The sequence below is a fragment of the Chelonus insularis genome, unplaced genomic scaffold (assembly GCF_013357705.1).
Source record: "Chelonus insularis isolate UGA/USDA-ARS -01 unplaced genomic scaffold, ASM1335770v1 contig_3_pilon, whole genome shotgun sequence".
NCBI classification, from domain to species: Eukaryota; Metazoa; Arthropoda; class Insecta; order Hymenoptera; family Braconidae; genus Chelonus; species Chelonus insularis.
This window is the reverse complement of record NW_023276556.1, coordinates 3,036,442-3,061,073: the sequence shown is the minus strand read 5'-3', so window position 1 is coordinate 3,061,073 and position 24,632 is coordinate 3,036,442. Positions and strand designations below refer to the sequence as shown.

Below are 24,632 nucleotides of genomic sequence, written 5' to 3'. Positions count from 1 at the left end.
CTTTATTATCTAATTTTATCAGTACATTATTTATATAATACAATTTTATTACTTTAAGTTAAAAAATAAGTGTTTATAAAAAATAGTATTTTTTACAAAGATTAATTTTTTTTATAAAAGATCATAAAAAATGAAGAAAGTAGAATTCTCAGTTAATCGATTATGGCCCATGAGAATAATTTCTTCATAATGTATTATTTACAAGAAACTGCGTTACGCTTTTTTTAATTTTGCTATTTCAGCACATTAGAGATGATCGCAACCACTGAAATAAAATTATAAAAAGTTTTACATACAGTATTTAATTTAAATATGTAGTTGCCTGATATTGATTACTTAATTTTATTTATTCAACTGTATTTTTAGAAACATTCAATATTTTTACCTCTGAAAGAGTAAGTTTTATACTTCCATTCTGTAAAGGATCTTTTCCTTCAAAAATTGCTGAAAATAATAGAAAGTATAGTCAGTATCGTTTTTTTTTTTTAATAAAATAAAATTACATTTTATTAGTAATATTACCAAATGCATCACTTAAATGGAGAATAGCTGAAACAAAATCTCCAAATCTCAAAGTACCATCTTTTCTCATATACCGAAGAATCAGAACAGCCAAAACTTCAGTATTCAATTGAAATCCTACAAAAAAAGAAAATTGTTATTTCAATACATGTAACAAATAGAAAAACGATTAGTAACAGTACTCTGTAGAAAGTGATAATAAATTTCTATTTTCCTACCAACTTCCAAAAGTGCGTCACGTAGTCTTTCAGCCTTGAGAATACCTGTTCTTTCTTTTGTGTGATTTTTAAAAGCAGCTTGCCAGTATTTGAGACTACACATCAAATCCTTGAAGTCGTTAAATTCAAGCCTGCCGCTACCAGAGCTCTAAAAATATGTGCTTAAGGAATATATCTAATATTTCTTGTACTTCTAAGAATAACAAAGAGTCTATATAATTTTTTCATAAATACATTTAAAACAAAATTTAGTTTTCAATCTAAAAATATTATTTTATAATGCAAGGATACATCCATTGTTAGAACTACTTGACGACAAACTTCCATAGATGCACAGCTTTTAATATAATCTAAAAATCAAAAAATTAATATTTATTAATCATAAAAATTTCTCTAATTTCATTATCATCCGCATTACCAATATTACCATTTGGAAGACAAGCTTCCAATAATTCTTGTAATTCAAAGGCATTTACAGTCTTGTGTTCATCAGCTAATTGTAGAAAAACAGCTTCATATTGTGAAAATCCTTTACCTTCAAGAGCAGGAGCTTTAACTATGGCTGATTTGATTAAAGTTGGAACAGTATCTAAAAGCCTGAAATATAAATTAATATTAGAATTAAGTTCTATATCTTTCTACAGTGTGACAAAAATTAATATTAATATATAAATAACTTCATACTTACTTAAGTTTTAAAGGCTTACTGCTATAAACTCTGAATGTAAAATTAGTCTCTTGTCCCGGCTCAAAAGTCGTAGGTATAAGTAAATATCCACCTTGCTCAAGAAGACACCGATGACTCACTTGTCGACTATTTGTATATTGCGAATTGATGAGAGATTTATTCTTTTTAAAAAATTGTCTATTTATTGACTCTGTACTATTTTTTGACAAAGTGTATGCTGTAAAACCAATTACCTGAAGAATATAAAAACAAAATATTCCATTAAATATTACATCATATGTAAATAAAGTTTTTATTTTGTTAGTCATTAAATTAATAAATACCTTTGGTTCCATTATTGAATGTTGATTCAACGACACAATTACTTCTTCCATTTCGCTTAAAATTAGGTGAAGTTGTGGGTTTATATGAAAGGTCTCTATAAAAAAAATTACATATTTTAGTGATGAAATTCAACAAAAAAAAATATAATTATTTGATAATTAATAGCTTCTGAGAGAAAGAGACAAAAAAAATAAACCTTGATTATTCCGACATCCTCCGGCAGTAACTCCTCTCCTCCAACTACCTTGATATAACTTCATTTGCCATGTATGTTTACTATGTAAAGAAGGTTCATCTCTTGACGTTTCTGCATCCAAATGAACAACTTCTAAATGTGTAAAAGTTTTGACAAAATCTGAATAAGAAATCCAAAACTCTCCTTCTGCCATATTCCTTACAGACAATCGATCTCTTTCAACAATTGGGACATCATCCCATTCAAGACTACCTCGAGCCCACGCTCCAATATATTCTCCACCTGGACCAAGGGGATTTCGTAATTTTACTAATTGAACTGCTTCACCTCCAAACGTTTCTACCTATTCATTAAATTCATAATAACAACAATTAGTATTCTTTAAAGCAAATTGGAAAAGTTTAAACTATAATTATATTAATTAAAATGAAATTTTACAATTACTTTTAACAAAAATATGATTTTTTCTTTTCATATGTATAAATTTCACAGTAGTAAACACTTTTAACGTAAAATAATTTTAAATTATAATTTATTTACCCTTTCCACAGCATAAAGCCTGTAATTAATGCCCATTTGAATTCCATTAGCAAGCTTTTCTGTGCTTGTACGAATTTGCTGTTGTTGATTATTGTTATTATTATTGACGGTGCAAGTAATTAAAGAAGTCATGTCAAGAAGTTTAGCGAGTGCTCTTCCACATCCAGTTGGATCTTGACGTATGGCAATACTTTCAGTTATGCCGCCAGTGAGATCAGAAAGTCCATCCAAGAGAGTACCATACTTGAGTGCTTCATACGAACCGTGCAGTCTGAAATTACAAAGAAAAGAATTAAAATTCTTCTTAAGAAAATACATATAGATATAAATACAAAGTAATTCACTGCTTCATCAACTAAAATCTCGATAAATTAACTTTCTATTTAAATGCTTTAACACTCGAGGGAAAATCAATTCATTAAAACCTGATTATATGGTATTAGGTAATAATTTTGTTGGAAAATTATCTCTCGAAGAGAAAAATCTTATATTTATTATCTCACTTTAATTTGACTTTTTTTTAAAAATAAATTGTTTACAAAATGAGCGTTAAATGTGACACCTAAACCAGCATACGTGCGTTAGATCATGATTCTTAGAGCTTGTAACCATTCTCACGTGTGAGTCCATGAATTCCGTGAGTACGTTCTCAAGGAAGAGAAGGACATAGTTAACACGCAATCAAGTAAACTCGTTCAAACATTTCATTTCCTCTTTTACAACTGTTTCTTCTTCAATTGCATCCACTCCTTCGATCATGTCTATTAATCTTTGATAAAAGTTGCCAAGAGGATGAATATTTTTTGATTCTTAGATACTGTAACTATTATTTTTATTCATCTTATATACCGCCTATCCAGTTTATATCCGGGATCTTATTTCACCATTCATTTTATTGTCCTAAACATTTTCCTTGATTTAAATATTGAAAATTTTATATAGATCTTGTTCAAGTAATGCTATAAACTGTAGTGAATGTTTTATCTTTCTGCTATATGAATGATATAAAAAAATATAATTTAGGATAATAATTTTTTATTATTCATGTTTAAATAAATTTATACAATCCTGAATGAAAAATAGAAATCGGCGAAGCGCATGGACACAAGTCGGTGCACTGACCTCCGATCCATCGACTTGTGAGCAACGAACCGACTCTGGGCTTGTTCAATGAAAGTATCGGCAATGTGTACAATCGAAATTGATTTTACATACATAAATCAAGGCCATAAAATGTCCATTAAATACATCAATTTATTTCTATCATATAAATTATACATTTGTTGTAAGTTTAAATTTTTAAATAATCATGGTGTGTTTGAATAGACAATTATAGGAAACCAGAAATCCATTTCCGATATCTTTGAATCATCTATGACCCCAATTGCTTCATTTAATGCTCAACGGGTTTTCAAATTGCTGGCCCATAATGTGTGGTAAGAAATAAGCCATGAAAGAAGACAACAAGACAACAAGAGAGGGAGAGAAACAAATGAGAGTAGAGAAAGCAGTGCTTTATTAGAACAGAGGTTTTTTTTAAAAGATGATACTTAGTGTGGACGAAGAAAAACGTGATGAGAAGAAAGAAGCGTCTGTAAATGTGACGCTTGAAGAAATAAATTGAACAGTATGTGTGTATTTTCTAATGGAAATCGCGCTGAGTACAACACGTTGGACACTACATGAAAGCTTTCTATACTATTATAATTCTACATGTAGTTTCCTCATTCGGATATGCCGGAGGTTCAGTTCTAGGTTCAACTATTGGAACTGTGAGCCATCGAGAATAAGGATTGTATGACATGAATGTCATTCATTACCATCAGATGAGTATAAATATACATCGATTATCTCGACTATCATCATCTACAAGTCATGATCTTTTCTTTTATGTGTCAAAGCGGAAGAATGAGTAAACGTGATGAGAAATTAATTATCTTCGAAATGTGATGATAAAAAATTGCATTTTACACTTATGGATCAGCTACTGGTATGTTTTGCTGAATTGGAAAATTTATTATAATATAATTCTGATGTCGGCTATGAGTAATTGATTAATATTAATGGTTGTATTCTTACTAATCGTTTAATTGACTGGAAGTCTTGAAGTGAAGAAATATTATTCATCAAAATGACCTATTTCAAGTCAATGTGTTTGATATATATAATGAAGCTACTGAAAGAACCATTAATTATTAATATAAAATGTTAGTTTATCTTTTTGATTCGATTAAAAAAAATGTTTTCTCCTTAACGAGCATAATGATACACAGAACATTTAAAAAAATAAAATTATCTTGTATCTATAATTAATATGCATCATCCGCAGGCTTTTGGCCTATAATAATATGAGGAATATGCCTAGAAGTTGTTTCGATCTCCAGGAATTTCTAGATTGAGGTAGAAAAGAAAAAAGTAAATGCTGAGAGAGGATCATTGGACTCTTACAGGCCAGTCAAGACGGAAGACAAGATCAAGAAAATACCGATGAAGAATAAAATGATAATAAGAGTAAGGGAATTCATGATTAAATTGAATTGAATTATACTAAAAGGAAGTAGATTATCGCTTAAACAAAATAAACCAAGTACTTATTACATTTTATAGTTCTGGGTAGTATTTACTATATTTTTCTTGCTAATTATTAAACTATTCAAACGTAAAATTACGATAGTAATTCTAGAATATTCTTATAGTAGACACACCTGTTGACCAGATGACTTTCATCTTAAAGAAACGTCAGTGATTGTTTTAAATTGTGACAACTTTAAGTCAATGAACTTTATCATTAAGTTTGAATGGTTAAATATTTTTTACACTACAATTATTTATCAATGACTTGTCATTTGTGTAGCATCTATTTATAAATGCAGAAAACAAGACTTGACTGGCTTTATTATTCATGAAAATTTTATGTTTCGCATCTCTTGATTTAATGTTAGTAAAATATTTGTAATAAATAAATCAAAAGCCTTCCATGTTTCAGTGATAATTTTTTTGTAAAGAATCCTTTTAATCATTCTTTTTTTACCATGACGGTGTTTAATATATGCAAAAATAATGGCAGACATTGTATGGAAGCGTTCTGTTGGAAGGAAGAAGATTTGTGAGTGACTTTAGAGTCTTAGGAGTCATGATTGCTAGCAAAAGCCATTACTCGGACCTCATGGAGGCTTGAGCAGAGCGCGAAGGTGAATTTTACTGTACAGAGTTACTCGATGCCTTCGAAGGCTGACTCAAGTATCTTTCATTTTCTCTCGTGTACGTTTTCTCCTCACTATACTCTCATCTTAGTTTGCTTCTTTCCTGACCTTTATTACTCTTTTTCGTTAAAGTTAACTACCTTGATTTCATAGCTTTCAGAAGCAAAATCTTAGATTTATAGGTGTACTTTTTAAAAAAATACTATCAAATTGTTTATCATTTTTAATTATCAAAATAATTGATGTCAATTTAAGTCTCTTGACAAACTGGTAATTCATTAGTTCTTAATCTTAATGGATATCTTATTGATTTCTTACTTTGCATATGCTTTTTCCAACAAGGCAGGCCAAAACTGGTCGCTGTGACGGCTTTGAATAAAAGCAAGCCGACCATGAACTGCTGGAAGTCGATCATCAACCAGCACTTCAACCCAAGTGCCACACCACCATAACCGGAAACGAAAAACTCCAGCATACTCTGACGTGGGTGATCCAGATGCTTCTCCCAAATTACCAAAACCTTGATCGGCTGGTACAACTCGATAAAATAAGCCTTTACTCAAATGAAGAACTCCCAAACATGAAACAAGCCATTTGTCACCTGAAAAATTGTTTTAAAAAATAAACTTCTGTTCATAATGTCTTTAATTTATACAATCTATTAGAACATGCTATTTCTAAAAATATTTTTTAAAAAGGTCTAACGATTTTCTACACCACGATCACGTTTGAAACAAAGATAAGAACAAGTTTACAAAAGTCAGTCAACTGTAGAGTAGATTAGACCTTCGAAAACGAAAGTTCTTAAGTCTTACTGGCTTGAGTCAATCTACCCACAACTTTTTTTTCTTTCTTTGATTATGATTTAATTAGATAAGTAATAATTGATAAACTGTTATTAGGTCAGTGTTTTTATGACAATAATGTAAGCAGTTAAAATTGAACTCACGAGTCTTAAAGTAAACCTCAATCTGCTCTGGGATTCTACTTTCACTGTCTCGCCTCGAGAATTATAGACGAGTTAAGCAAGAAGAATCAAGACACTCGACAGTCAATTGTATTAGTGAGAAAATTCTTATTTACCTATAAAATTACTTATTAACTATTTAATTAAAAATGCTTCAATTAAATTGTATTTTTTATAGATTGCTGGTTGAAATACTTTCGATTGTAAAAAATACTAAGAATAAAAGAAAACTATATGGTAATTGTCATTTAATGCACGAGTTTCCTTTCCAACGAACCGAAACGTATCAGTTTTGGCTGTAAACTATTTACCCGTATTTCCTGTCGTGTAAATGATACTAGAACTCACTTTCACTGCATTTCAATAATTATAATATGATCTTATTTTTATTTCTATTACTACATGGAATAGAAGACTTTGCTGTCGCAACAGTTTAAAGGTCTATTCCAGCAACAATCTCCATTTTAGATAGGTCAACATTCAATTTGACCTGCAAAAATAATGAGGTAATCAGTTGCTCTGGAACTACCTCAGACCGGAAGGTAGACTTTAGGATGAGGAAAACAAAAATTAAGATTATTACAGGAGCTAACTTTAATCTGTTGCAGCAATAGAATATTTGTTACCTTGTAGTTACTATTATTATTATGAACTTATCTTTCAAACTTGATCTGTACATTCAACTTTGTATTTAGTTCGTAATGATTTAGAATCTAACCTCAATAGAAAGTTAGAAGATTTTTTTTATCAATACAAATTTATCATTCATGTTATGAAAATTTATCATATAATCATATTGTGTCTCATTGGACTAATTAAAAATAAATCTACCCGTCGTGAATTGCAACTTTCACTTTGGTTATTTACTGACAGTTTGGTTTGTTTATTTTGTTGTTGTGTTGCACAAAAAAAAAATATGATATGAATCATATCATTTTATATAAAAGAGAATATTTTGTAATATCATAAACATTTAATTTAATGTAATAAAAGTTGATAATGTGCTGAATTATTTTACCATACGTGTTATAATTTCTACATTTTTTTATATCAAATGCCAGACACCCATATTGAATAATGGTAAGAAAATATAACCTTATTCAATAAAATAGTACCAACATTTTTTTAATAATATTTAGAAATTTTTTTTTTTAATGAGCATTATGCTTCTAGGTAATTATAAAGTTATGTCATGAATCATGAGATAATTTTAAGGTAACGTGATTCAAGAAGAAAACATTAAGAAATACGGAAGCAGTTGAATAAGATGCGGGTGCAAGGTTGATTTGATTTATTGGCATTTGATCGTGGAGAATGGCCTCTGGAGGTATGCGAAGAAGCGCAAACGCCGTGTAATGCAACAATCTCAATAATTATTCTCAATACCTTGTAAAGGACGTAAATACGTGTTAATGTCTCTCAGTAACTATCATTAATCCCTTCTTTATAAATTTCATACTTATATAGTCAATAATAATCATTAAAAGAAAACATAAAATTCAATTTACAGTCATATAATAATAACCAAATAACTCAATCAATTTGTAATAATAAAGACATTACACAATAATATAATCTATGCTCAATACAATAGACTCAGTTTTACTTCACACTTTACTGTCTAGAAATAGAATAAGAACGTCTTACTAATGTTAATGATGTGGTTTTGATTCATTGCACTATTCATATTGCTTATGCGTAAGAGTTACATTTTTCAAGCTCCATTCTTGGGCAAACTATATCATTACGCGTTATCGAAAAGCATTCCTTCAGGCACATTACCCAGGATATAAAAAGGACTAAACCGGAACGACTCGTTCTACGTCTTACCCTCTCTACTTTGCTTTCTTCTTCTTTTTCATCTTCTTCACATGAAGACTCAAGTTTTCCTCCCACTTATTTATATATCGTCTTTATACATCTATCCTCCCTTTCAATACACATTTTTATCCTAGCTTTAATAATGTGTTTCTAATTTTTATTTCAATAAGAACTGATAATATCTTTACCCATTTTTCCAGGAATGACATCGAACTGTGTTGGAGAATCGCTTACAAAAATTGGACGATTGCACAGCTCCTGAAAATAAAATAATAAAATTAGAAATACATTCAAAAGGAAGCTTTTAACCTTAGATAAGTATATCTAAGTAAAATCAATGAAAAATATTTATGTGCTTTCTATAAGAAAAATTTCTCAATGGATACATCAAAAGTCCATTATTATTTAACAGTATTTGAAAGAAAATTTGTGTAGGATGATTATTGCGATAGATTCGAATTTTGTTTAAAAAATATTCATGTTAGTTAAAGTGAACAAGGCTGTCGTACTTTCTACATTGAGGTCGTGTAACACAATTATTCGTACTGCTGAAGAAATATAATTAGTTAAATGTAATTTTAACTCATGTTTAATTATGATACAAAATGAGAAATAAATCCTTGATTTTTAGAGCATCAACTCTGACTAATTTTAAAAATTGTCATTCACGCAATGACTCTTATTCGTGAAAAATATGCTTTTGATAGTATATTATTTTTCAGTTACATAATCGGTGTAAATGCACATGAAACTAATATCTTAATTTCAGACTGAAATAATATTAATTTAGTGATGATGACAAATGTATTGTAATGATGTTACATTTTAATTAAAAGCCGTTAACTGTCGGTCACCGCAAGTGACTTGAAGTATGACGAGGACATGAAGAACATTACGACGACCACTGCTTGGTTTCCGTCCTCTATACTGTACTACACTTCCGGTATTTCCTCAGCTCTCTAGTAGTAACTATAATAATAACATTTGTACTCATTCATTTTGCTTTTTTCTACATTTTTCATCAAATAGCCATGTGCTAATAGTTTAATAATTGTTTAATCTCCTAAAATTCTAGGTTGAAGAAGACTTGACATAAAACAAGTGGATTCATCAGCATGAAAGTCGAACTCAACGATGCAGCAAAGCGACCTTGCTATTAAACGCTTGTGTTACCATGAATATTACGTAGTTCAGTTGTACACAAAACCAACCAAGAGAGAATGGAATAAGAGGATTCAATTACTGCATCATTTTAACACCATTGTCTTCAATTCTTTTTATCAGTCTACCTTTCATTTAACTATTGTACCATTTGCATCATCATCTTTAACTTAATATCCTCGAAATCTGAATTACACTTGTAAATTATTACCCACTTTTTTTGTTTAATCAGTTACAAATGTAATTCAATTACATTTTGTATTGCTGAACATAAAAAAAAATTCATACCTTCGGCCTCTTCCATTGAAACTGAAATGGTGGTGTTTGATGGTAGAAAACTGACGCCTGAGTCGCCGGAAATACTGGATCCTCCCACAGTTCACTGCGTTTCAAGCATGTCCGCTTGATCCGCTCGTATTCGCTCATCACGTCCTAAAAAAAAAAAATAAAACTTACTCAGTGAACATTCTTAATTATAACACTTGCTAATTAATAACAGTACTCCATAAATAGAAAAATATTAATATTAATACAACGTCATAATTTTCGTCATCAATCATCATACCATAGAATGTTAAATTATTTTCCTTGATAATTATTATGCTTCATCAGTGACTAATTAAAATTAACAAGTGGACACATTGTTTTAAAAAATCAAAATAAGAGGCCACGTGAAATATTGTGTAATGTTTGATGTTGCACATAGATGTAACACGCATACCCCACGCACCAAGTTCCTGTGGTTGACCTCGATAAACGATCACGCGGTTCTTAAAGACTCTATTAAGGTCAGCACCCTTCTGCTGCTACTTCTACCTACTACATTTCTTCCTTCCTGCTTTTATGCATTTTTCCATACATATTGCATTCTAATCGCTAGCACAATGTCTTAAAAAATTCTCAGAGAATCTTAAAACAGGTCCATTGAAAATAGAATTAACCCACGTTGCCAAGACAAATAAGTAACTGAGTTAATGATTAATTTCATAAATTACTTATTAAAATACATTGCAACGATTCACAGTATGAGAATGTTTAATTATTTAGCATTCCAGACTAAGGTGTGGTAAAAAAAAATTTCATTGTTACATTACTTATTAATCCAAACATTGCTATCATTCTTTTTTACATTTGTTGCATCAGAGCTATCATCGGAAGCTTATATCAAGAGAAAGTTGTAAGTTTTTTAAAGTCAATCATGGTTCTACTAGAATGATAAAGAAAATGAAAATGTTTTTCTTGTTATCATTTAAATGTTCAGATAAATTATTTCTTCGCGCCATTTCTTCTAGCGATTGAAGAGATGCTTTCTCGATGCTTCTTCAACAATTTAAACACGTCAACCTCAATTTCCTCAACCGTAAAACACTTTAAGTCATTGAAAAAATAATAATCCACTTAAATCATCAATTCTTCTTTCATTTTATTACACTTTCTTCTACCACAGACTAATTTTCTGCTATTTTTAATATTCATTCTGACAATAAGATATACAAGTTATTAAATCTGTGATTAATTAATATCATTAAATTTTTCATTGTTTTCTTTTTTTGATTTGTGTAAGATACTTTCAAAGTTTTACTTCAATATAAATTTTTTAAGATATAATTTTTTTAAAGTTGATGATTCATTTACTCTGATCTTGAAGAATTGGGTTAGTTAATAAATGAAACAATTATCATTTTATAAATACAAGGACATCCGTTATAAAGAGTTACCATTTGACGTAACGGGAAAATAGTAGGATTCCCCTCTTAGCAATGCTCTTGTACACTCTGACCTATCTTAATTAAAATTAAATTCACTTCACTGTGCACATTATTGTTATTACTACTTATTCTTCAGAATCAAGTAACGGAAAAAATTGTATTGAAAGCTTAAGATCCACAGAAGAAATAAATTTCTTAGTATGGTGAATTAAACATGCTCTTGATGTTACTAATTAATTTATCACCACGAGTTGTCAATTTCACAATAATTGGTAAAAGTTTTTGAAATGTTCACTTCACAACAATCATTTAGATTTTAAATTGTTTCACAGTTATCATTACTTTAAATATCTCTTTAGTATTGTGATGATTTATCAAGAGATTCAAGACAAAATTTTCTTTTCTAGAAACTTTCATAGAGAAGTCATTTTAGATGAAAATCTGTAAATTTTCTCCGAATAATTTACGAGTTCTCATACCAATAAAATTCCACTTTCACCTGCAAAACCATTAAATTAGTTAGATACTAAATAAACATATTTTTCTTATAATCAACATTTACTGGAGATTAATAGCAGTTTCGGTATCTCATAATAAGTTGAGTATAATTGATATCTTACAGGATTAAATTATTCATGCTCTAGACATCCTAAGAGAAGATGGAGACGTGAAGAAATGTGCATGAGCTCATGGCTTCAAGTGTACCTACTCGTTCCGCGAGTTCTCGTATATATGAAGAAGGATCTTGAACCCTCAAGCGTTTTCATGTAGCTTTTCTCCGCACAAACTGAGATCTAAATAAGATAATTTAATTTTTTTTTATCAAAGTACCTTCTACATGTTCATATTCGCTCATTACCAATAGATAAAAGGATTAAACAACAAACAACATTGTTTCCATTTAATTCAAGTTGATGCAAGGATGAAGATATCCTTTGTCTACTTCTTTGTTTTGCTTTTGTTCTTCGCTGACGTGAGTCAAGGTGACCTTGAATGTACGTGGTCGTGGTTCATCGTATCTTTATCCTATCCCTTTTACCCTTTTATTTAGTTTATCCTTCTAAATTTTTTTATCCTTCTTCCTTTACTTACACTTCTCTGACTTCACTGCCGCTCCTTAAGGAAGGCAGCCCATGGCTCCTTTTAACGATCCTTTTTATTTCAAAGAATTTCTAAAGATTAAAGTTATTTATTCAAGCTTGACATCAATGATGATTAGAACTTATTTTCTGCTGTTTCGTTATTACACTTTCGCTTTCTATTATGTTATTTTAATCCTTTCAATTATAGTTCATATTTTGCACGATTTAAGATAAGTAATAATTATGTCTACATAGTTTTTCTTCAAATAAATTTTTTTCATTTAATTTATTAACAATTTGTATTTATTACTATTATTACTGATTCAGTTTTTATTCTCTAAATTATATTTTTTGCTTATTATTTTTAATACTTTTACGTTGACTTGCAACAATAATAATAATAATAACGTGGAAGAATAAAAAAAAATACAACGTTCACTCGTAATTCAAAATTGAAGACAATTTTATTTTAAAATTGTTCTTGTTCTTTTTGAATAACTTCACAAGAACTTTGGCTGTTTATAACAACCTGCTTCCACTTCAGAAACCATAATTCATGGGGTATAGTAATATCTTCAGAATTGATATTGAAATGGACTTTTTATTCTTTCCTCTTGTAATCTTTGTCTTTTACAATGGAGGTATTGCACTTTTTTTCATTCGTTATTTCGTAAAATGATTTTTTCTCATTCCATTTGATTTAATTAAACTTCTTTACATCAATCTTTTTTTTTATCAAAAACATTAAAAGATTTGCCCAAATTCGATGTTGCATTTCTGTTTCACTGAAAATAATTGAATGGAAATAAAATTCTTCGACCAATTGATTCGTGTTCTTAAATCGAAATCGACTTTCTACTGATCGTTAATTTTGCGTGTATGTACGGGTGAAAGAACTCTGTAAAAGTATTATACCTGTTTCTGTCTTGAGTTGGACACCTGATGCGGGGCAACACTCGTGTGTGTAAGAATTCTGAGTCGGCATTTTGTGTGTTTTGAGGTCGAGAGAAGACAAACCTGGTTTTGTCAAGTTTCAGAATTGGTCTCTGAATCAGTATCAAGTAATTTAACGATAAAAAAAGGTTTCTTCCATCTAGCTAATGTGTCATAAAAAAAACATTTTTATTGTTGTTATTGCTATTGTTAATGTTAAGTAATCGAAAAAAAATTGATTACATTTGTAAATATATTTCATAATATCTTAGCAATTGCGTGGGTGAATAATTGAAAGTAAAAAAATCACGTGTCATGTCTACATAATCTTCTTGTATATTATATGAAGACTAGGGTGACTACCATGTAAATAAAAGTCTTCATATACTGAAAACGCCTACACTTGTTGAAATATAATTGCAAGACGCCTTCGCAAATCGTTTACAGTCAAGTATTGGCTATTGATCAGTTGAAGAATCGCAAATATCCTTTTTCCTGTGCTATGAGACTACTCTTCTTCATTATACTCCTACGACTATCTTCATTTCCACTTGTCTTTGCTATCTCCAAATTTAGGCAAAGATACAAGTTACTGCAAATGATGTGATTCTTTGCTACTTGGAGACACTAGAAAAATTGGTAAAACTCATAAATATCTTAATTGGGAGTAAATTAAAAAGCGGAAACGTAAATTAATAAAAATGACCAACTAGAGGAGAAATTGCGATCGAATGTTGAATCGTGTGCGTGGCAATACGAGGAAGCTAGAAAAAATGCGGGCTTCGTCAGAGCGTAACACGAAAGTTTCGACCTCACTCTCTAGGTGAAAATGTTACTCCTGCACCAATTTTTGTTCTATTTTGGCCCATGCGATCAAAAAAATTGTATGACATTTTGTGAACTCAATAATTGAAAAGTTATTCTTTTAATATTTGAAATAATAAAACAACTAATCAAAATTAATACTCACATTAACCATTCGGAAAGTTTATTTCGATATCGTTTAATAAAAATTTTAAATTTTTCCAGTCTCTTGTAGGGTCCCGCAGGACCCACAATCTTTTAATTAATCACAAAATTCAGCTATAAAAGTACTTTCAATTCGTGAAAATGATTTTTCACAATTTTGACACTTAATCACTTAATTTTAAGCTTTCACTTGAAAATTACGTGAAAATTCACACTATTCATACACAATAATATTCATAAGAAAGTGAAAATAGATAAATCAAACAATTCTAATTAACACTTTTGGCTGCAAAGTTAATATTTGTTGTGACTTGGAGCTTTTCCGTACAGAAATAACACGACGAGTACATGAGTACTCGATCGTGATCGCCGAGTTCACGAGCGAGGACTGCACGATCTGGTCACGATTGTCAGTTCTACACCTCCACCTCTAGAGGTTTATCTTGTGTCTCATACTAGCTTCTACGTTGATTCAATACTTTCCTCTTCTTTTCCAGAAGTCCCTACTCTTCAACTATTATCATCCTTTCTCTTTTCCCCCGCCATAACTGTACGATTTTTATTCACTTATGTCAATTTTAGTTGAATTCAAATCTAAATTTACAACGACTGTATTTTCTTGTATTATGTAGATCAACTTAATGCAGAAAACCCTATTATGTTCAACGATAATGTTTAATTATGTAAATAAATAATCCAAGGATTTATGAAATTAAAAAAATTTATTACATGAAAATTAACTTTAACATGAGAAAATATTTTTATGACATTGCATTTTGGAAAAAGTAATATAATTGATAAATTTTAATATGTTCATCATCAATTAGAGTTTCATTTTTATTCATCAATTCAAAAAGAAAAAATTGGCTAGATCGTAGTGCTTTCCAGCAAAGCAGTCTCCCAAACTTTTTGGTGATCAAACGAACTATCATAATTCAAAGTATCACAAACTTTCTGAAAATCCAGAACCTTATCGACGATTGGCCTTCGGAAAGAGTATCCTTTGGATTGATAGTAAGACAATGTAACATCAAGTGCGGGACTTAAAAAAAATGTTACATTATAATTTAGAAACATTGAATAAGTTTTGTCAACTTCAATTTCTTGAGGTTTTAAAAAACCAACAAAAGATAAACAATCATATACAGTAGGAAGATCTTGGAAAACTTCATTTCCATAATAGCAACCTTTTACACTCATTTGTGATTCCCATTTATAATGTCCTGAATTGTATTGTTGATTAGTCTCATGAATCAAATTAATCATAATATTTTTTCCAGCGACACTCCATTTATTATATTTATGAATAATATTTGCAACAATTGTAGCTATTGATGCGTTACTTAAATGTTTAAAGGATTTAGTGTTTCGTATACAATCAAATGTTACATTGACTGAAATATCATATATATATCCAGTGGTATTTCCAATGATTTTTAACTCTTCACGGGGTGTTGCTGATTTTTCCATTTTCACTGATGCTATATTTGCAGTATATTTATATTTATTTTACATTTAACAAAAGAATCGGCCACTTTTGTTGCATAAATTTTAAAAATATTTTTACGCAGAACAATTTCATACAGTTTAATTAATGATTTACTGCGTTTTTTTTAGAATTATTAACTTCGAACATTAATTTATGAACAATGCTATTTTTTTCATAAAAATATTATTATAATGATCGTGTAATTATACTTTAATAGTTGCTATTATTGAAATAAGTCGAACAGGTTATGTTTATGATTTCAAATGCGTATTGACTAGTTGATATTATCGATGTATGATGCGTTACCATCTGAGTTTTCGATGGTAATCCATCGCCATCTTTCGTAGTGTGTTCGTACTAGGTTGTTTTTTGATCAATATTAGGCGGGCAATTTGAAGTAATTTATCCTTTGTTCGACATTTGATTTAAACGTGAATAAACATATAAAAAAATTATAGATTTAATCAAGTATGTACTAAATATCATATTCTAGGATGAATTTTGATGTAGAATAGCAAAAATAAATCGTCCCTGGGTGGGCTCGAACCACCAACCTTTCGGTTAACAGCCGAACGCGCTAGCCGATTGCGCCACAGAGACTGTTGATGGAATGATCCTCCACTTTACTTCAAATTCCAAAAAAAATATTACTTGGACAATACACTCAATTTTTGGTAACAATAGACTTCATTCTTAAGACTAATAAACTGTTACTACTTTTAACATTATCCTGTAATATCAGGATAAATATTAATTCATAGTTTTTAGAATAATTAATAAAAAATTTATTTAGAAGGTTATTTTTATTGTAACAATAATTGAATTATTGAAAACTGTTAATCATAATTCATTCTTTTTTACTTCGATAACGAAAATGTGTTTTTACGAGAGTGGCAAAAAAAATGCATTTCTAAGTAATGATATTGATAATGGATTAGCCATGAAGGTGAATTCACTAGTATTGAGCGCAAAAAGATAACTAAAAGCTCAGTAATATCTAACGCTAGATCACATAAACTAGCCATTGTTTTGCTCTATTTGAAAAAATATTCTCAAAATTGTTGAATACATAAATAATAATTATTCAACATTTTTTTATAACAATGTCAGACAAATTATCAACAAGTGACATAAAATATATTCCAGTAAGTAAGCTTATCAAGTTATGACAACAATTTCAAATAAAATAAATTTGTGATACTATTTTTCAGGGTGATTATGTGTGGATTAAAAACATTACGAACAAACAATTTGATGTCCCTTATGGAGGTAAAATTATTTCAATTGACAAGAAGAATGTTCAAGTTCAGACAGATGATGAAAAGGTAATGATTAAATGCTTATCTTAAAACTAGAAAACTTTTTTATGATGATCTGGAAATTAATCTTATCAGAATAATGATCAGCAACTCTTCGTCAATATTTATTTATAAACTTATGCACAAATAGAATAATAAATTGATTAACCCCTATTTTTTTTCCAAAATAGGTTCAAACAATCAGTCGTGATTCTATTCTTAAGTCCATGCATCCTACTTCTATAAATGGAGTAGAAGATATGATAAAACTTGGAGATTTACAGGAATATGCTATTTTAAAAAATCTTCATATTCGATATAATAAAAATTTAATTTATGTATGGAACTCTGTTAAAAAAATTATTTTTCTGTCAGTAATGATGGATGTATTTTAAAATATGCTTTATTTTTTTATTATAGACGTATACAGGAAATATGTTGGTAGCTATTAATCCTTACCAAATATTAAATATTTATACACAAAAAGAAGTTACTACCTATCGACAAAAAAATATAGGAGCGAAACCACCGCATATTTTTGCCATTGGTGATAACTGCTTTATGGAAATGATACGATCAGAAGCTAATCAATGCATTGTTATCAGGTATGGTCAAATTTTTTTCACTAAGATATTTTTGGAATAATGTGTTTATTATCTAGCGGAGAAAGTGGTGCTGGAAAAACAGAAAGCACAAAATTGATTTTACAGTATCTTGCTGCAATCAGTGGCGAACATTCGTGGATAGAGCAACAAATTCTTGAAGCTAATCCAATTTTAGAAGGTGAAAATAATTGTCAATAAAAATCAAATGATCAAAAATGATGAAAATAAAATACAATTTTTCCAGCATTTGGTAACGCCAAAACAATTAGGAATGATAATTCATCACGATTTGGAAAGTATGTTGATGTAAAATTTAATAAAAATGGTGTCATTGAGGGTGCGAAAATTGAGCAATATCTGTTGGAAAAGAGTCGTTTAGTTTATCAAGCTGAAGGAGAACGAAATTACCATATTTTTTATTCTATTCTTGTTGGATTGTCAAAAGAAGAAAAGAACAAGTTGAATTTAGAATCATCAGGAAACTATAAATATTTAAAAAGTTCCACTGAATGTAAAACTCGTAACGATGCTAAAGAATTTGCAGATTGTCGAGCAGCTATGAAAGTATTGAACTTTAATGACGAAGAAAGTTGGAATATTATTAAACTCCTTGCAGCAATTTTACATATTGGAAATATGAATTACAAATCTATAACGATATCTAATATGGATGCGACTGAAATACTTGAGGATTTGTCAATGAAATCAGCAACAGAAATATTAGGTGTTCATAATCGAGCTTTTAAAGAAGCTTTGACCAGAAAAACAATATTTGTACAAGGAGAACAAGTAATTAGTAATTTATCTAAAGCTCAAGCAATCGATATAAGAGACTCTTTTGTTAAAGCAGTTTATAGCCGTCTATTTAATACGATTGTTGATAAAATCAATAATACAATATTTAAACCAAAAACAAATTCTAAAAATTCTATTGGAATTCTTGATATTTTTGGATTTGAAAATTTTATTCATAACAACTTTGAACAACTATGTATCAACTATACCAATGAAAATCTTCAACAATTTTTTGTAAGACATATTTTTAAAATGGAGCAGCAATATTATACTGAAGAAGGAATCTCTTGGAAACATATTGAATTTATTGATAATCAAAATATTCTTGATATGATTGGAATGAAAGCCACTAATATCATGGCTCTAATTGATGAAGAAAGCAAATTTCCCAAGGTAATATTTTAGAACCTGTACAAAATTACAAGAAGTCTTGAAAGTACTGAATTTTCTAGGGAACTGACGTGACATTATTGGATAAACTTCATCAAGTCCATTCCGGCAATAAAAATTACATAAAACCCAAATCTGATTCTATTAAAGCTTTTGGGATAAAACATTTTGCTGGAGAAGTTCAATATGAAGTTAATGGATTTTTAGAGAAGAATCGAGATACTTTTTCTGCAGATTTAAAACAACTCATTTCAATATCATCAAATGAATTTTTAAAGAATATTTTTCATCGGGAATTCATGTCCGACAGGTCAAATGAAAAAAAGCGACCTCCAACCTTACTGATAGAATTCCGAAATTCTTTAGATGTATTAATGAAAACTTTGGAAAATTGTAATCCATTTTTCATTCGGTGTATCAAACCAAATGAAGATCAAAAGCCATCTGTGAGTATTTATCCTAATAAATTACTAAATATTTTTTAAATGGCATTAAACTTTTTTATAGCTTTTTGATAGATCTCTCTGCTGTCGTCAATTGAGGTATTCTGGAATGATGGAAACTGCAAAAATTCGTCGTGCAGGATATCCAATTCGTCATGATTATGAAGAATTCATTAACCGATTTCGTTGTTTAGCAAAAGGCGCTGATTCAAAAGAATACAGAACATTAGCAGAAAAAATTTGCGAAAATGTTGTAGGAAAGGATAATGGTGATTATCAGCTTGGAAAGACTAAGATATTTCTTAAAGAAAACCATGATTTTATTTTGGAGCAACAAAGGAATCAAGTATTAGCTAATAGTATTATTATCATTCAAAAGAATGTAAGAACATGGATATGGAGAAAAAGGTAATAATTTTTCAATATTTTTATCAGTATTAGCAATAATAAAATAAACTAAAAAAATTTTTTTCTAGATATCTAAAAAAGAAATTAGCAGCTTTAATGATTCAACGAGTTTGGAGAGGATATGGACCAAGGAAAAATTATTTAATAATAAAAAAAGGATATCAACGACTACAATCTTGTATTCGATCTCGTGCGCTTACCTATCAATTCCAGCAGAAAAGGAAGATCATTATAAAGCTTCAGGTTATCAAATATTAATATTCAAACGTAGACCATTAAGAATAAATTCTATATAATTTTAATTTTATTAAAGATAATATAATTATACTATTTGCTAAAAAACTTGTTTTTTTTTAAATTACAGGCACTTATACGTGGTTATCTTGTCCGGAGTATTTTTAAGAAAAAATCTGAGGTGAAGTATTTTATCAATACTTGGAGTATATGTCTAAAAGCATTATTATGTACCAACTGATTTTTTATTGAATTATTTTTTTATTCTATTTTAATCAAGATAACTTATTTATATTATTAATTTTATTAACTCATTAATGTATATACAGTGGTATCAGCAGAAACTATTAGAAATTAAAGAGCTTCAAAGTAAAGATGAAAAAAATATGAAAACAACTGGTAATAAATTGTGGAAAGAAGAAGCTTTAAAAACATTCAAACAAAGAATGAAAGAGTTACGTGAATCATTAGTGAAGTTTGATAATCACAATGTGAATACTCCCGTTAAAGATTCTGAATGTAATATTGATCCATTCTTTGAATTCTTGGAGACTGAGCCAAAAGTTCAACCAATAAAAGACTTACCTTCTAATATCTATGCGGTATGCTTCATTAGCAGAAGTAAAAATACGATATAAAATTTAATCAATTTTTTTTTTGTACAGGATTTACCTGCAACAAGTTCTGAAACTACTAGACGACGGAAAAGTGTTTTGCAAATTCCTCAAGAAGATCCTTCTAAGCTAGAAATATCCAGCTATCATTTTTTTAAATTTGCAGCAACATATTTCATATCGAATGCAACACCACATTATTCTCAGAGAGTTTTGAAACAACCATTACTCGATCTTTCTACTCCAGCAGATCAATTAGTGAATATAAATATTTATTAATACTGATTTTTGTAAGCACAATGTTATTTTAATATCCAATTTTTTCTGTAGGCATCTCAAGCTTTATGGATAACAATTTTAAGATTTATGGGAGATCTTCCAGAACCGAGAAATCCAGTAGAAGTCTCTCCAAATAAAACAGTAATGTCAACAATTACTGAGACATTATCGAAAAGTTTTGCAAGATCGAACGATTTGGAAAAATTAATTAATAAGGATAAAAATAAAAAACATATTGTTAGAATGACGTTAAAAAGACAAAATAAACTACATGGTGATATTAAGAAAGGTATGAATTTTGAAAATTATTTTTTTGTTATTAAAAAAAACTTAAAATTCAATTATTATATTTCTACAATTATTAGGAATTATTGAAGATGAATATGTCAATGAATCTTATCAAAATTGGATACAAACTCGAAGTAGCAATTTAGAAAAATTACATTTTGTTATTGGTCATGGAATTCTTCGGCCAGAATTAAGAGATGAAATTTATTGTCAAATAGTAAAACAGTTAAATAAAAATCCAAGTAATGTTTCTCATGCTCGTGGATGGGTACTCTTATCTCTTTGTTTGGGGTGTTTCCCTCCGAGTGAACATTTTGTTAATTATTTAAGAGCATTTATCCACTCTGGACCACCAGGATATGCTCCATATTGTGACCATAGACTCACTAGAACATATAAAAATGGAGCTAGAACTCAACCACCGAGTTGGTTGGAACTTCAAGCTACAAAGAGTAAAAAACCTATTCATTTAGAAGTCACATTTATGGATGGTACTTCTAAGATTATTGAAGCTGATTCAGCAAGTACATCACAAGAAATTGTTAAGAGACTTGCTGAAAATATTTCTTTAAAAGATACCTTTGGTTTCTCTCTTTTTATTACTCTGTACGATAAAGTTTTATCCATTGGAGCTGGAAGGTAATTAAATATTTTTATTTATTGTAGTCCTTACCTAATATATTTATGAACATATAATTTTCAGAAATCACATAATGGATGCTATTTGTCAATGTGAACAATATGCAAGAGAACAAGGACAATCTGAACGTACAGCACCATGGAGACTATTTTTAAGGAAAGAAATATTTGCTCCATGGCACGATCCAACTTTTGATCAAAGAGCAACTGATTTAATTTATCATCAGATAGTGCGAGGATTAAAGCATGGAGAATATAGATGTAATAATGAAAATGATATAGCAATGTTGATAGTTCAGCAGCTTTATATCGACAATAATACCAAACTAGCACATGATAAACTAAAATCCACCCTACATTTATATATTCCTAATCATTTACTCCAAGGAACTACACAAGAGACTTTCAAAAAGTGGGAAAAATTGATTATTGAAGTTTATGAACAAAATATAAATATTATGGAATCAGAATCAATAATAAAAGCAAAAGAAAATGTGGTTCTTTTTGCTAAAATCACGTGGCCATTGTTATTTTCACGATTTTATGAAACGGTGAAAATTGCTGGACCAGAGTTACCTGTCAATATCATAATTGCAGTAAACTGGACTGGAATATACTTTGTAAATGATGAAGAACAAGTATTGATGGAAATTTCCTTCCCGGAAATTGCGGAAATAATGGTACAAAAATTTAATAATAGTTTAAATAATAATTTAGTATTAACAACAATCCAAAGAGAAGAATTTATCTTTCAAAGTATTGAAGCAGATGATTTGGTATCTCTAGTTAATTTCTTAATTGATGGTTTGAAAGAGAAGTCTCTGTATGTAGTAGCCACCCAAGATTATTTAAGCAATGTAGATCCATTGAAAGAAAAACAATCTACTCTTTCATTCAGAAAAGGAGATATCATAAAGCTGATGGGATCTTGCACAGGATATACATTGATGTATTCATTAATTGGATACGGTGAATTAAATGGAAATATAGGAGAATTTCCTTCAGAATGTGTTTTAATTCTCCCAACAATGTCAAAACCATCTTCAGAAATAGTAGAAATCTTGAAAACTGATTATAGCACCAAAAATATTTCAACAAGACGGAAAAGTCAACAAGTAAATAAGGAACAAGCATATACTTTGAAAAAATTTGCTCAAGATAATTTTCGATCAAGTTATAATGTAACCCTTTCGAAAGGGTCTACTATTTCTTCAGTAAAAAAATCAATTCCTGAGAATTTATGGAAACACACACGTGCTCCAATGAAAGCTCCACTGCTTGCAAAAGTTGGTAAAAATCAAGATTTAGCCCAAGTTGGTGTGGATATATTTTCGAATATTTTGAGATATATGGGTGATTTACCGGGTAATTGTCAAAGATTAGGAACAGAATATACTGATTTTATTTTTAAATCAGCACTAGAGCATCCTGATTTAAAAGATGAAGTTTACTGTCAAATAATTCGTCAGTTAACTGAAAATAAAATCCGTTTGAGTGAAGAAAGAGGATGGGAATTAATGTGGCTAGCGACTGGAATTATGTCTTGTTCAGTGACACTTCAAAAAGAAGTAATTGCATTTTTATCTATGTCCAAATCTCCTATAGCTATGGATTGTTTAACAAGATTCAATAATATTTTAAAAATTGGTGATCGAAAACATCCTCCTTATATTTTAGAAGTTGAAGCTATTAGATTTAAAAGCATGCAAATTTTCCATAAAATTTATTTCCCGAATGATACTAATGAAGCATTTGAAATACATTCTTTATCACGAGCTTCAGATCTTTGTGAAGAAATTACTGAAAGAATGCAATTAAAAAGTAATAAAGGTTTTAGTCTATTTGTTAGGATTGCTGATAAGGTAGTTTCTATTCCGAATGATTTCTTTTTCTTTGATTTCATTCATGAACTTATTGCATGGACACAAAAAACAAATTTAATAACCAAATCAACAAACATTCAAGTTCAATATCAAATATTATTCATGAAAAAATTATGGATAAATGTTTATCCAGGCCATGATCCAAATGCTGATGAAATATTTTATTTCCATCAAGAAGTACCAAAATTTCTTCGTGGTTATCATAACTGCAACAAACAAACAGCTGCAAAATTAGCTGCATTAATATATCGAAGCAAATTTGGTAATAATAAAGAACAGCTTTCAGAAATACCAAAAAATATTCAAGAATATGTTCCTGCTGATCTCATTCGAGTTTATTCTATTAACGATTGGAAAAAACACATAACTACTGCGTATAAAGAAAATTTAGGAGTTGATGAGAATGGTGCAAAATTATTATTTTTACAACAAATTTATCAATGGCCTACATTTGGATCTGCATTCTTTGAAGTAAAACAATCAACAGATATTACTTTACCAGAGTTCCTTATACTAGCAATAAATAAAAATGGTATTAGTGCTATTCATCCACAAACAAAAGAAATTATATTAACATGGGGTTTCACAGAAATTTCAAATTGGTCTTCTGGAAATACATATTTTCATATGACGATTGGTAACTTTATAAAAGGTCAAAAAATTCTTTGTGAAACTGCTCAAGGATATAAAATGGATGAATTAATATCTTCATATATTTTTTATTTCAAAATGATGCTTGAAGACGATGAAATCGATGAAGAAATCACTTCATTATGATAGAAAAAAATTTAATTATGTATTTACCTCGATTTAATCATTCCATATGTAACAAAATTTCTTATGAAAAATATCAATTTCAAAAAACTATTTGCTAAACTCTTTCGTATAGAAACCTCCTTTATCAACATTACTATACTTATGTGGATGATTTTTC

At 29.4% G+C, this 24,632-nt stretch overlaps 2 protein-coding genes and 1 non-coding gene across 6 annotated transcripts; 1 reads left to right on the top strand and 2 right to left on the bottom strand.

Annotated features, from left to right (window-relative positions):
• Positions 1-39: 39 nt before the first annotated feature.
• Positions 40-24,518, bottom strand: CalpC (calpain-C). 4 transcript variants are annotated; one of them, XM_035085824.1, is made up of 14 exons: positions 24,503-24,518; positions 9,929-10,072; positions 8,668-8,737; positions 6,010-6,292; positions 2,489-2,759; positions 1,949-2,291; positions 1,752-1,846; positions 1,429-1,661; positions 1,159-1,337; positions 1,032-1,090; positions 741-888; positions 523-639; positions 386-444; positions 40-265 (listed from the first exon to the last, which is right to left on the bottom strand). In XM_035085824.1, exons 2-14 carry the CDS (start codon positions 10,064-10,066, stop codon positions 239-241), a joined length of 2,022 nt encoding a protein of 673 aa, XP_034941715.1. In that variant the 5' UTR covers positions 10,067-10,072; positions 24,503-24,518; the 3' UTR covers positions 40-238. The 4 variants fall into 4 exon arrangements, with proteins under 4 accessions (XP_034941715.1, XP_034941713.1, XP_034941712.1 ...); XM_035085822.1 differs by lacking the exon at positions 24,503-24,518 and adding an exon at positions 10,206-10,323; XM_035085821.1 differs by lacking the exon at positions 24,503-24,518 and adding an exon at positions 14,335-14,910 and having other exon boundaries at positions 41-265.
• On the bottom strand, positions 16,349-16,422 carry TRNAN-GUU (transfer RNA asparagine (anticodon GUU)). Its single transcript has one exon. It is a non-coding gene; the product is annotated as a tRNA-Asn (tRNA).
• LOC118068429 (myosin-VIIa-like) lies at positions 16,826-24,509 on the top strand. Its single transcript, XM_035085819.1, has 15 exons — positions 16,826-16,967; positions 17,034-17,147; positions 17,312-17,458; positions 17,541-17,725; positions 17,782-17,903; positions 17,970-18,913; positions 18,973-19,356; positions 19,418-19,761; positions 19,830-20,004; positions 20,126-20,176; positions 20,325-20,597; positions 20,661-20,867; positions 20,940-21,177; positions 21,254-21,815; positions 21,880-24,509. The coding sequence occupies exons 1-15, from the start codon at positions 16,926-16,928 to the stop codon at positions 24,473-24,475; spliced, it is 6,384 nt and encodes a 2,127-aa protein (XP_034941710.1). The 5' UTR covers positions 16,826-16,925; the 3' UTR covers positions 24,476-24,509.
• Positions 24,519-24,632: the final 114 nt, after the last annotated feature.